The sequence below is a fragment of the Scyliorhinus canicula genome, chromosome 4, assembly GCF_902713615.1.
Source record: "Scyliorhinus canicula chromosome 4, sScyCan1.1, whole genome shotgun sequence".
NCBI classification, from domain to species: domain Eukaryota; kingdom Metazoa; phylum Chordata; class Chondrichthyes; order Carcharhiniformes; family Scyliorhinidae; genus Scyliorhinus; species Scyliorhinus canicula.
This window is the reverse complement of record NC_052149.1, coordinates 65639077-65653461: the sequence shown is the minus strand read 5'-3', so window position 1 is coordinate 65653461 and position 14385 is coordinate 65639077. Positions and strand designations below refer to the sequence as shown.

Sequence of the window (14385 nt, the reverse complement as noted above, 5' to 3'; positions counted from 1 at the left end):
GGCCAGTGTACTGGAATCTGACATATATAGCAGGGAGGAAGCATGTGTGTTCATTTATATATCCAACTTTGCCTCAGCTTCCTGATCCCTGATCCCAGGCATACCCATATTGTTATATTTTTATGATATAAAGGCACAAATCACTCATAGGGGATCGAGTAAACACTTTGTTGGTTCATTTATTGAGACGAGGCACATGGGAACATTTATACAAAGATATAAAGCTTGAAGACATCAGCAGCAAAGCTGTCTCTGTGTGCTCTGCTTAAGAGCAAAAATGAAACCAAACTGGATTACATGACACACTTCCTTTTTACTGAAGTCATACTGTAATCCCTTAAAGGTTTTTACAACACACATCAGGCATCACGTTTCTCATTCTCTTCCATCCCTCCACGATTTCCTTCTCACTCCTTTCCCTCCATCTTCTGTTTTCAAAATGGTCGCGTCAAGTTTAATGCAAAAGGTAATAGACAGACTTGCATTTCTCTTCTGCCTTGTTACAACACATAAAATTGCTAGAAAAAATAGCAAGTCTGAGGATTGGGAACAGTTCAAAATTCAGCAAAGGAGGACCAAGAGATTAATTAAGAAGGTGAAAATAGAGTATGAGAGTCAATTTGCAAGTACCATAAAAGCAGACTGTAAAAGCTTCGCGAAGTATCAGAAAAAAAGATTAGTGAAGATAAATGTAAGTGCCCTATGGTCTGAAACAGGAGAATTCATAATAGAGAATAAGGAAAAGACAGAGCAATAAAACAACTGCTTTAGTTCTGCCTTCAGGAGGAAGACACAACTTCCAGAAATGTTTGGAAACCAAGGGTCTAGTGAGAATTGAAAGTAACTAATATTACTAAAGAAAAGTAAAGGAGAAATTAATGGTGTTGAACGCCAATAAATCCCCAGGCCTGATAATCTACATCACAGGGTACTAAAGGAGGTAACCATGAAAATAGTGGATAGTATAGATTCTGGAACAGTCTCAGCAGATTCAAGAATGGCAAATGTAACCCGCTATTTAAAAAAGAAGGGATCGTGAATACAAGAATTACAATTTGGTGAGCCTAACATCAGTAGCAGGGAAAATGCTAGAACCTATTATAAAGGATGTAATAACAGGGCACTTAGAAAATAACAACAGGATAGTCAACATGGAGTTATGAAAGGGAAATCATGGGCGAGATTCTCCGCGCATGCACAGGTTGGACAACGCCGACCCGCGCATGCGCAGTTGGCGTCTTTCTCCTCAGCCGCCCGGCAAGACGTGGCGGCTTGATCTTGCCGGGCGGCGGAGGGGAAAGATTGCGTCTGTTTTGGAGTCGTGGTGCTCCCGTGCCAATCGGGCCTCTAGATGCCCCAAACGGGCATCTGGTGCCCGTTTCACGACGGCAGCGAGCAGGTGTGTTTGCTGCCATGGTGAAACGGGCGTGAAGGGCTGGCCGCTCAGCCCATCGGCCTCGGAGAAACGCCGCTCGCCATAAAAAATGGCGAGCGGCGATTCGTGGCGTGGGGGGGGGGGGGAGAATAGCGGGAATGCGTGAAAAATGTCGGGAGGCCCTCCCGCTATTCTCCCACCCGGCGTGGGGGGCGGAGAATCGCGCCCCATGTTTGACAAACCTACTAGAGTTTTTTTTGAGAGCATAACTAATAGAATAGATAAGGGTGAACCAGTGGATGTGGTGTATTTAGAATTTCAGAACGTTTTTGATAAAGTCCCACATCTGGGGCGAAATTCTCTGCAGACCGTCGTAACGTCGATTTCTGGCGAGCAAAATTGGTGTAGATGACTCCGGCGTGAGGGCCTTCTTTTAGGCGGCTATTCTCCATTCCCGGAGGGGCCAGCAGCGGACTGACGCGATACGCGTCAGTTTCACCAGCTGCGGAAGTGGTGAGACCTGGCGTTTTGGGGGGGGGAGGAGGAGGAGAGAGACAGACCGGCATTAGGGGGGGGGGAGGAGAGAGACAGACCGGCATTTGGGGGGGGGGGAGAGAGACAGACCGGCATTTGGGGGGGGGGGAGGAGGAGGAGAGAGACAGACCGGCATTTGGGGGGGGGGGAGAGAGACAGACCAGCATTTTGGGGGGGGGGAGGAGGAGAGAGACAGACCCGGCGTTGGGGGGTTTGCGGCGTTGAGTTGAGAGGAGAGGGGGGGTTTTGCGGCGTTGAGTTGAGAGGGGGGATTGCGGTGTTGAGTTGAGAGAGGGGGGGGCGACGTTGGAGGGGGGGGCGGCGTTGGAGGGGGTAGGGGTGGTGAAGGGGGTAGGGGTGGTGAGGGGGGTTGGGGTAGGGGCAGCGGCGTGCAGAAGAGGGGGGCGACAGATGCCCGGGGCCAACGCACTGTCGCCCCCCCCTCTGCAGCTGCCCCTACCGCAACCCCCTCCCCTCACCACCCCTACCCACTTCACCACCCCTACCCCCCTCCAACGCTGCACCCCCCCCCCCACTAACGCCGCACCCCCCCCCCACTAACGGAGGAAGGAAGGGGGGGAGGAGGAAGGAGGGGGGGGGAGGAAGGAAGGGGGGAGGAGGAAGGAAGGGGGGGAGGAGGAAGGAAGGGGGGGAGGAGGAAGGAAGGGGGGGAGGAGGAGAGAGGGGGGGTGTGTGGGTACCGGCCTTCAGAGGGAGGGGGGGGTGTGGGTACCGGCCTTCAGAGGGAGGGGGGCGGGGTGTGGGTACCGGCGTTGAGGGGGGGGGGGACCCGGCGTTGAGAGGGGGGGGGACCCGGCATTGAGAGGGGGGGTTGCGGCGATGAGGGGGGGTTGCGGCGTTGAGGGTGGGGGCTTGCGGCGTTGCGAGAGATGGGGGGGCGGCGTTGGCGGGGGGTAGGGGTGGTGGGGAGGGGGGGTAGGGGGTGGGGGGAGGGGGGGTAGGGGTGGTGGGGAGGGGGGTAGGGGTGGTGAGGGGGGTAGGGGCGTTGGAGGGAGGTAGGGGTGGTGAGGGGGGGTGGTTGGGGTAGGGGGCAGCGGCGTACAGAGGGGGGGGCGACGGTGCGTTGGCCTCGGGCATCCATCGCCCCCCCTCTCTGCACGCCGCTGCCCCCAAACCCCCCCCATGCCGCAACCCCCCCCCCCGATGCCGCAACCCCCCCCGATGCCGCAACCCCCCCGATGCCGCAACCCCCCCCGATGCCGCAACCCCCCCCGATGCCGCAACCCCCCCGATGCCGCAACCCCCCCCGATGCCGCAACCCCCCCCGATGCCGCAACCCCTCCGATGCCGCAACCCCCCCCCCGATGCCGCAACCCCCCCCCGATGCCGCAACCCCCCCGATGCCGCAACCCCCCCCCCGATGCCGCAACCCACCCCCCGATGCCGCAACCCCCCCCGATGCCGCAACCCTCCCCCCGATGCCGCAACCCCCCCATGCCGCAACCCCCCCCGATGCCGCAACCCCCCCGATGCCGCAACCCCCCCCCGATGCCGCAACCCCCCCCCGATGCCGCAACCCCCCCCCGATGCCGCAACCCCCCCCCCCCGATGCCGCAACCCCCCCCGATGCCGCAACCCCCCCCCGATGCCGCAACCCCCCCCCGATGCCGCAACCCCCCCCCGATGCCGCAACCCCCCCCCCCCCCCCGACACTGAACGGCGTCCATTGATGGTTGACGCCGTTTTAAAGCTACTGTGATTTTCGCCGACGTGACCCGTAGCCACGTCGGCGGGACTTCGGCCCATCCGGGCCGGAGATTTGTGGAAACAAAAATATAATGAAATCCCGCCGGCGCCAGCTGTTTTCAGAGGCTGCCGGCGGGATTCGCACAGCGCCAGTTTTTGGCCGGTCAGAGAATTAAAAACCCTGCGGGAGCGGGATTAACGCCGCTGCCGGCCGATTCTCCGACCCTGCGTGGGGTCGGAGAATTTCGCCCAAGAGGTCAGTGTGTAAAATTAAAATGTATGGGGTTGGGGGTGATATATTGGTTGGGGGTGATGGATTCAGAATTGGTTAGCAGCCAGAAAACAGACTAGGAATGAATGGGTCTTTTTCAAAGTGGTAGGTGATGACTAGTGGAGTCCCACAGAGATCAGTTCTTGGGCCCCAGTTATAGGGAACAAAGTATAATATTTCCATGTTCGCTGACAACATGAAACTTGGCGGGAATTTTAGTAGCGAGGAGGATGTTAAGAGGCTTCAAGATGATTCCGACAAGTTGAGTGAGTGGGCAAAAACATGGCAGAAGCAGTGTAACATGGATAAGTGTGAAGTTATCCACTTTGGACAGAGAAACAAAATGGCAGAGTAATATTTAAATGCGGATAGATTGGAAAATGTTGACATACAAAAAGACCGGGGTGTCCTAGTAAACCAGTCACTGAAAGCAACATACAATTACAGCAAGCAATTAGGAAGGCAATTGGTATGTTGGCTTTCATTGCAAGAGGATTTGAGGACAGGCAGAAGGATATCTTCTTTCAGCTTTATAGAGTCTTGGTGAGACCATCTTATTGCTGCTTTATAGGGCCTTGGGGTATTCTGTGCAGTTTGGTCTCCTTATCTAAGAAAGGAAAAACTTGCCATAGAGGGAGTGAAGCGAAGGTTCGCCACACTGACTCTTATGATGGCAGGATTGTCGTATGAGAAGAAATTGGGTCGACTGGGCCTGTATTCTCTGTAATTTAGAAGAATGAAAGGGAACCTAATTGAAACATATATGGCGGGATTCTCCACTTGTGAGAATAAGTGTTGACGCTGGGGCACGATTCGTGGACTTCCATGACAGCAAAACTGTCTCCACACTTGGACTGATTCAGCGACTGTTAAGGAGCTAGCCACGTGCCACGTGGAACACAACCAATTCCAATGAGAAATGGTGCGGGATTTGCCAGATTCGCAATTGACACTCAGGAGGCTGACAGGCTGCAGCTGCAGATACACATTTCACTCCCCACACACCATCCCAGCCAACAAGATGGCATTGGTTGTGCTGGAGCACGCCCATCCCACTAATGGGTCAGCTGGGACCAGAGGGTACCTAGGGGGATGGCCTGGGGGGACACCCATATGACCTGTGGCCCTAAGTTCACAGTGGGCAGTCAGCAGCGTGTGCAGCTGCATGGCTGCCTTGCAGGCCACGGCAATGGTGCTCTGTGCTCGATTCTGGCATCAGCCAATGGAGAATCCTGCCTATAAAATTCTGACAGGGCTGGACAAATTGGATGCAGGGATGTTGTTTACTCTAGCTGGGGGGAGGGGGGTCAAGGGGAGGGGGGTCAAGAACAAGGAGTCACAGACTCAGGATACTGGGTTGGCCATTTAAAAAGGGAAATGAGAATCTGTGGAATTCTCCACCGCAGAAGGTTGTGGAGACCAAATGACTGAATATATCTAAGAAGGAAATCGCTAGATTTCTAGACCGTAATGGTGCCAAGGGGTATGGAGAGAGCACAGGGATAGAGGATCATCCATGATCATGTTGAATGGTGGAGCATACTCAAAGGGGTGAATGGTCTCCTCCTGCTCCTATTTAACATTACAAGTTAAATATTGCCTAAGAAATTTTGGACATAAAAACTATTGACAGCAGTTCACAGATTTAATGTAATTACATTTCTTTCGAGGAATATTTCTGCAATAATATTGGTTATTTGTCATTTTCATTAGATTGATTTTGAAATTATTAAAAAATTTAACTATGTTTTTCCTCAAATTTCACCTCGACTTAACTGGAAGCATTTGCTACAATTTCTTGAACACCTTCCACTGACATATCTAACTGTGATTGGATTATTTTAAGATTATAGATAAGGCATGCAAAAAGTTATATGATAGTCAGAAGAAAAGCACATGAGAACTTGAAGCAGGAAAAGACCACTCTTGAGGCTGATCACCTTTAATAAGATCATGGCTGATCATCAACGGTGACTCCGTTTTCCTGTCCTATTCCTATATCCCTTGAATCCCTTCTAATCCAAAACTTAATCCATCTCAGCTAAAATATGCTCAGTGACTGAGCATTCACAGCCTTCTCAGGTAGAGAATCTCAAGAATTTACATCCCTCTGACTGAAATCGAATTATTCTAATCAAAATGGCTTCTCCTTTATCCTGAGGCTATGTCCCCTCAGACTAGACTCTCTAGCCTGTGGAAACAGTGGGGTGAATTCTCTGCCAGGGGGATTCTCCGTTCTGCTGGTAACGCACACCCGCCTGAAGGTTTCCTGGCGGCATGGGGTGGCTACAATTGGAAATTCCATCGGCCAGCTGCTGGATTGAAAAATACCACTGCCAGTGATGGCGCTCCGCTGGGAGCGCCATGGCTAGCGAGATGGAGAATTCACCCCAGTCTCTGTCTCAGCATCTACCCTGTGAAGTCCTTTCAGAATTGGATTTTTCGATAACATCATCTAATTTTTCTAAACTCATCTTATTCAATCTCTCCTCAGACGACAACCCTCTCAACCCAGGAACTAAAAACGTTGTCACACCACCTCTGAGGCAAGTGGGTCCTTCCTTAGGGTTGGACACCGCAATTGCGCACAATAGCCCAGCAAAAATGATCACAAAAATGCCTTGTAGATTTTCAGCACGACTTCCTCGTTCTTATACTTCAACTCCCTTGCAATAAAGGCTGGCAAACCATTTGCCTTTCTGGGGCTGGGGCAGGGGGAGTGCAGCTCTGATTTCACTATCTTATTAGAAATGGCGGAAAAGGTTTCCGAGCCAGGAGGCCCTATCGGAGGGACCACAGCTCAGGGTGGTCAGAGGCCCACGTAGCCACTGCTGATACAGAAAGGATATTGTGAAGGGTGCCTCAACATGGAGGTGCTCTGAACGCCTTCTGCCAATCTCTGAATGAAGAGACCCACAGCTGCTAGGGCCATTGGTGTGGCTACGGCCTTTCATCCTGGTGGCTCCAAATTGGGGTGTAGAGCCTTTCAATAAGCTAAATCCCTGCCACCATGAGCCAACTCTAAGGTTCAGCTAGCTTCCACCCAGTGGGGGCAGCCATATCAACAGCAGGAACCTGCTATCACCTTCGAAAGTGGCCTCAAAGTGGTGACTATTTCCTCCCAGAGGCAGAAAGGCATTATGCAACTATTCTGATGTGTTTTCTCCCTATTTTTTTTAGCCCTTCCACCTCCACACCAACTTGCATAGGGCAGGAAAAATGCAACCTTTTGCACCCTCCTCATAATTTATTTTCCCACTTAGCTTTATATTGTTAGCAACCTTTGATATATTACACTTGGTCCCTTCATCTAATGCATTGTAACTAAGTGAGGTTGAAGGACTGACCAATGCAGCACCTGAATGGTAAGAGCCGGCCAATCTAAAAATAATCCATTTATTCCTATTATCTGCTATCAGTTCTTTTTTTTTATATAAATTTAGATTAGCCAATTATTTTTTCCAATTAAGGGGCAATTTAGCGTGGTCAATCCACCTACTCTGCACATTTTTTGGGTTGTGGGGGCGAAACCCACGCAGACACGGGGAGAACGTGCAAACTCCACACGGACGTGACCCAGAGCCGGGATCGAACCTGGGACCTCAGCGCCGTGAGGCAGTTGTGCTAACCACTAGGCCACCGTGCTGCCCTGCTATCAGTTCTTTAACCAATCCTCTATCCTTACCAATATATCCCTCCCAACTCCATGAGCAACTCCATATTGTGCAACAAACATTTCATGCAGCATCTTATCAAATGCTTTTTGAAAATCCAAATACTATATCCATTGGTTTCTTAGTTCCCTGCTACCATTCCTTAATACTCAATTCCACAAGTTGCGACTAATGGCTGGTAGTCGCCCATTTACTTTCTCCCCGAATAAACAATGTTACATTTACTATTTTCCAATACACTGGAACTATTCCAAATCTAGGAAATTTTAGAAAATCAGAAGTCGTGAACCCACAAACTCGGTATTAACCTCTTGTAAAAACCGACATGTCGGCTGTCAAGCCCAAGGAATTTGTCACGGGTCTGTCCTTTAATTTCTCCAGTACTTTGTCCACGCTGCAGTCAATTACTTTCAATAAACCCTTGATTCCCCACTATTTCCGGTATATTTTGTGCGTTTGCTAATGTGAAGACAGAGACTGAGGGCGGGATTTTCCGTGCAACCGCGCTACGTGTTTTGCCATGGTGGATGTGGCCCACCATTGGGCGGAGGTGGGATCTTCGGGTCCCGCCATTCTCATTGAATGCACCCCTCGCAGCCAGGAAATCCATGGTGGGAGTGCACCGTCAGCGGGACCAGAAGATCCCGCCAAGCGTGAACAGCCAGAAAATTCTTGCCAGAGTATTTGATTACTGTCTCTGCCATTTCCTTATTCTCCATTATAATTTCTCCTGCCTCAGCTTCTAAGGATTCATAAAAGCAAATTACTGCAGATGCTGAAATCTGAAACAAAAAAAAATTACTGGGCAATCTCAGCAGGTCTGACAGCATCTGTGGAGAATTAACTTTGACAAAGAGTCATCCAGTCTCGAAACGGTAGCTCCCGTTTCTCTCCACAGATGCTGTCACATCTGCTGAGATTGTCCAGTATTTTCTCTTTTTGTCTAAGGATTCATGTTTACTTGTTACTCTATTCCTTTTTACATATTTATAGAAGCTTTTGTATTCTGAATTCATATTTCTGCCTAGTTTACTCTCATTCTATTTTATTCTTCTTCATGAATTTTTTTGGTCATCTTTTGCTAACTCTATCTTTAACCTCATTAGTTAGCCATGGATGAATATTTTTTCCCGTGGAATTATTATTTCTCAATGGAACTTCGGTTGATTGAGAATAATGAAGTTGTTCTTGAAAATGTTCACCGTGTGTTGTAAGTCTGAAGGTTGGAGTCTCTATCAGTATTCATGAACACTTACCAAAAGAGAAAAATGCTGGAAAATCTCAACAGGTCTGGCAGCATCCATCAAAGGGTCATCTGGACTCAAACCGTTTGCTCTTTTCTCTCCTCACAGATGCTGCCAGGCCTGCTGGGATTTTGCAGCATTTTCTCTTTTGGTTTCAGATTCCAGCATCCGCAGTAATTTGCTTTTATGAACACTTAATTAATTTCAAGGGCCCAAGAGTTACGGAATAGATAAAGATAGGGTTGACATGGCGAGCAAAGTCTCCTTCATGGCAAGTTAAGATTCCAATAACTATGGACTCATATGTGCAAAAAGGTTTCTTCTCCTGACTTCATCTCAAAAGTGAATAACTGGACACATCAACCAAGGAAAGAAACTGTTTAGTTTAGGATGCTCCTTATATATGACTAGTCAGGCAACATTCACTATGTGGGCTCACCATGATCAAGCACTTCCAAGAAAGAAGAGAAAAAAAAACAACTGAAAGGGGTGTGAATAGAAAAACTATTCTTGCGATTTCCCAGCGATTTCTTCTGATAGTGCAACTGATATTAATAATATCTTACCTGTAGATTAGCCAGCTGTTTCCATGCCCCTGGATAGACAGAGTTCAGTTTAAGTTTGTTATTACTCAAGAAGATCTCCTTCAGTTTTGTCATTCCTGAGAGCGGGCCATCAGTAATTGAATTAATTTCATTTTCCTTCAGCCTTAATACATGTAAATTCTTTGGCAGTCCACTGGGCACTACATTTAGATTATTTCCAGAGAAATCCAACGATTCCAGCAGCCTCGTTTTCCGGAATGCATCTGGGTGGATTTTGGGACTCGTTAGTTTATTGTAACTCAGATTAAGCTCTGTCAAAAAGTATGTGTGAGCGAAATCGTTTCTGGAAATTTCCGAGATCTGATTATGGAGAAGCATTAACGTCTTCACCCGTCGTGGTAAGCCACTTGGGATTCTTTCGAGCATATTATTGTAAAGGTGGAAGGTATGGAGTTTTTTAAGCCCCTTGAATGCAAGTGGATGAATTGCTTTTGCCTTTATCTTGTTGTTATGAAGTAAGAGGTATTCAAGGTTTTTTATCTGCGTCAGCCAGTTACCAGGTATTGATTTGATAGCATTTTTCTCCAAGTGTAAGAGAATAATATTCCGAGGTAGCCCCCTTGGTATTTGAGTCAGATTGTTACTTGACAAGTCTAGGTATTCTAAGCTTGACAGTTTCCTTAATTCAAGAAGAACAAAGGTTATGTACAATTCAGAAATAATATACATTTTTCTAAATGTTCTAGTGCAACTTCACCATCAGTGTAGCCTCCTCCCAACAGAATGACTTGAAGTTCAACTGAACTGCAAAACCGAAAGTTATTTAATACTGCATGCTATACTCTTTAGCTAAGTTCCCCATTCTTGAGTGGCCTTGAATACGGAACCGCAAGAAATACAGAGGTTTACAGCGAGTGATCATCACTCTCCTACCGACACAGGCTCATCACCATGGGGTGATGTTACACCCTGGGAGGGTGGAACAAGGTAGTCGGGGTGGGAGGATGGGAGTGTCAAGGAATGGGTGCGAGGGTCAGGGAATAGGTAGCAGGATTGGCGAATGGGGAGAGGGTTGTGGAATGTGGGGAAGGAAGGGAATGGGGGGAAGGAAGGAAATGGGGTGGGAAGGAGGGGAATGGACGGAGGGCGGAAGCTGTCGGACAAAGCATCGTCCAACAAGAATCGAGCAATGATAAGGGCCTCCCTGATCCTGCGGGCATGTCGGACCCTTGCTGCCGCCTATCCACCATTCTCCGCCTCCTCCGCGGGTTCATACACCATCCCCATCTGGTCCAGCTCCTCCTCCTCCTCAGACGAGGCCACATGTCCCTCCTCCTCTTCCTCCAGCATGTCACTCCACTGTTGCGCCAAGTTGTGGAGGGCACAGTAGACCACTACAAAGCGGGTGACACTCGGTGCAGTGTACTGCAGGGCACTACCAGAGCGGTCCAGGCATCCGAACAGCATTTTCAGCAGTCCAATGCACCGCTCAGTGATAGCCCAGGTGACAACATGCACCTCAGTATATAAGGTCTCTGCCTTGGTCTCCAGCCTCTGCACTGGTGTCATCAGCCAGGACCTCAGTTGGCACCCTTACCCCCAAGAGCCAACCCGTCATCCTGGGGTGGTGCTCAAAGATGCAGGGGATCTCTGAGTGTGCCGGATGTAGCTGTCATGCACAAACCATGTAAGGATTCTGGGAGATTCATCCTGGTATGGCCACAGGGAAAGAATCATTGGGACAGCCTTTACTGCTGGTGATGGATTTAGAAAACTCTCCCAAAACTAAGGTATATGTCTGGAAGCAGTCACTCAAAGTTACTTTTAGGCAAAATGGGAAATATGAACCCAATGGAAGCTGGGAGCAACCATGGACTGTAATTCCTTGAAAAGTGAGATGTGTATTCAGTATAAAAAGAAATGTACCCTTCTATTGTTAAAAATAATGTTTAGTTCATAATGTTTTAGTCATAGTTTACAATAGAAAATCTCAAAATATGACATCTTACCATATCATCCTTCCCAGGTATTAAATGGAAGTTTGAATTTATTTTTAAACGCTATCAGTCTCAGAGATCCTAACATTACTTGAATATTTTGAACGCTAAAAAGAACACAAATGTCCAACTAAAATGCTTTTATTCTGCTCTGTGTCTTCTCAACAGCTTTATCATGTAAGATCCTTACCAAAATGTTTCGTTGTCTATTCCATCATTGGTTATGTAATTGTTGTGAAGATACAGTTCTCGAAGACTAGAAAGGTTATCGAAAGCACCTTTAGGAATCTTTTCCAGTTTATTGTTCTGCCAACATTTGAATATAAAAAGAGTGCAATGAGGTAAAGTTATTACTTTGAACTTGAAATAATAGCGACTGTCTCTTTTAAAAAGAGTTTTACATACTTTTAAATGCAATCTGAATAATTCCTTTGGCAGATTCTTGGGAACGTACTTCAAGAAATTACTTGACATGATTAATATTCCAACACCATCAGATCCATTAAACATGTGATCAGGTAATCCTGCATCAGTAAGCTTATTGTTATGGAGGTAAACAGACCTATTAAGATAAAGAAACAATAATTGCCAATAATTTAAAAAATTATTATTTGATAGCATTATCAAATGTTATCAACAATTGCAAAATCTAAAGAGATAGTGTTATGGAAGCCCTCAAAAAGGAAAAATGCTAAAATAAATATTTAAGAGTTTCTCAAATATACTTAAATAGAAAGTCCAGCTTGAAACAAATCCACTATTTTCCAACACCAGATGTTGTTATTTTTCTTTCAGCATTATATATTTTAGTTAGATTAATGTCCAGAGGGCTGATTTAATTGCTGCAGATATTTTATTCATTGATAAAACCACATATTAATTTTGTAAGTAGCCCAAGACTTTGTGGATGGATGTAGGGGCAACGAAGAAGAAATAACTTCCATTTATGTAGCACATCTTCTGGATGTCCCAAGGTTCTTCACTATCAATCAATTGTTTTTGAGCTGTTGTTGCTTTGGAGACAAACATGACAGCTAATTGTATTTTACTGTTGAAATAGTTGTAATCTTAATTAGTTTATTGACCTTGGGTCTAATATTCATTGCTTTTATTTTTTTTCAATTTACATCTTCCTCTCCTGAAGGCACTGACTAACAGCTCCATGGGTCCCATCCATCCTCTAACTGATCGTTATTCTACATAAGCCTGGAGAATGAATATTGACAGGCTAATTGACTGTGAGGCCATGAAAACCACGTTGGATCCTGTCCTCACCCAATATCCACACATTTACACTTTTTAGGTGCAATTGAATAACGGTTCAGAATAGGGCCAGGAGATACTGAGGCCAACTGCAATGATTTACTCTTACCATAGCTGAGATTACTCAATTTAGGCCACGGATCGATGTTGGGAGGGGTTCTTGGCCTGTGTTGAGTAAGTAACCTCAGCTAGAGTAAAAGTAAACCATTGCAGTTGGCCTCAGTACATCCTGATTCGATTCTGAGTCGTTATTCTGTGGCACCTAGAAAGTTTATACATGTACAAAGTGTATACATGTGGACCATGGTGATAACGTGTAGGTCAATGCCACAAAACTGCCCATTTTTGCATCATTTACAGATTTTCATTATGTACTTTTACATTATTTTGGTTTCATAACAACAATCTAAACTTACTCCTAGCTTAACATTAGCAACAAATCTTTCATCAGTTCTAAGATAAGTTGAAAATGAAATGAAAATCGCTTATTGTCACAAGTTTGCTTCAAATTAAGTTACTGTGAAAAGCCCCTAGTCGCCACATTCCGGCGCCTGTTCGGGGAGGCTGGTACGGGAATTGAACTGTGCTGCTGGCCTGCCTTGGTCTGCTTTAAAAGCCAGCTATTTAGCCCAGTGTGCTAAACCAGCCCCAGCTGGTTAAAGAGCTGTGTATAAAACATGGAAATATAATTAAAATAAACATCCTTTCCAAGAGGACTAAAACATGTTTATTTACCAGCTTGTTTATTGGTGTACTTCCTGGTTTAGAATGCATATGAGGGGGCAGCACGGTGGCACAGTGGTTAGCACTGCTGAATCACAGCGCCGAGGACCAGGGTTCGAAACCGGCCCCAGGTCACTATCCGTGTGAAGTTTGCACATTCTCCCCGTGTCTGCATGGGTCTCACCCCCACAACCCAAAAAGATGTGCAGGGTAGGTGGATTGATGATGTTAAATTGCCCCTTTATTGGAAAAAAATTATTGGGTACTCTAAATTTAAAAAAAAATTAGAATGCGCATGAAATTGTTTTATTCCAAGAAATTTCTAAATAGAACAGGCAGAATTTTACGGCCCCTCCCACTAGCAGTTTTTCCCAGTCTCGTCAAAGTCAATGGACTTTTGAACGACTCACTGCATTTCACAGTCCCACCTTCTCTGTGACATGACTGTAAAATTTATTTCTATTTAGACATAACCTTTTCTCTTCAAATATCCTGCTATAAGACACCTATACTGACCTCTAACCTTACAGGGAAGCATCTGAATTCCTCTGAACACTTCCCCAAGCAACAGTTAGGCTTGAGAACTTTGAGAAAGAAGAGAATAAAACCTGCTGCACCCTGCTATTATACCTTTAACAATATCTCAACATAAGCACAGGGACCTTTCTTATCTGCTTGACATACTGATTACCTTTTGCCTGGCCAACAGTATATGTTGCTAAACCATGGTTTTGTCAGTTTACAGTCACTCTCACCTCTCAGAACGTAAGCATAAGTCCAACTCTAGAACTTAAGCATAAAAATCAAGGATTGTCAGTGTCTTATCCAGAAGACAATATCAAAGGCTGTATCCATTGGATAAGACGTTATAACGAGGCCAGGCCTGCCCACTTGTTTGGATGTAAAAGATCCCATGGCACATTTTGAGGAAGAATAGGAGAGTTATCCCGGCCAATAGCTATCCCTCAATCAACATCTTAAAACAGTGGGCACAATTATCCGATCTGCCACCCGTGTTTTCCTGGGCGGCGCGTCTTCTCTGCAGCGGGATT

General features: G+C 46.7%; 1 protein-coding gene across 1 annotated transcript in view; it reads right to left on the bottom strand.

Moving 5' to 3' along the window:
* The window catches only part of podn (podocan), a 72729-nt gene that overhangs the window by 12573 nt on the left and 45771 nt on the right, over positions 1-14385 (bottom strand). The window contains exons 6-8 of the mRNA XM_038794373.1: positions 11753-11909; positions 11538-11653; positions 9372-10029 (exon numbers count right to left, since the gene is read on the bottom strand). Of these exons, the coding sequence (XP_038650301.1) occupies positions 9372-10029; positions 11538-11653; positions 11753-11909 (931 nt within the window). The remainder of the gene's footprint in view (positions 1-9371; positions 10030-11537; positions 11654-11752; positions 11910-14385) is intronic.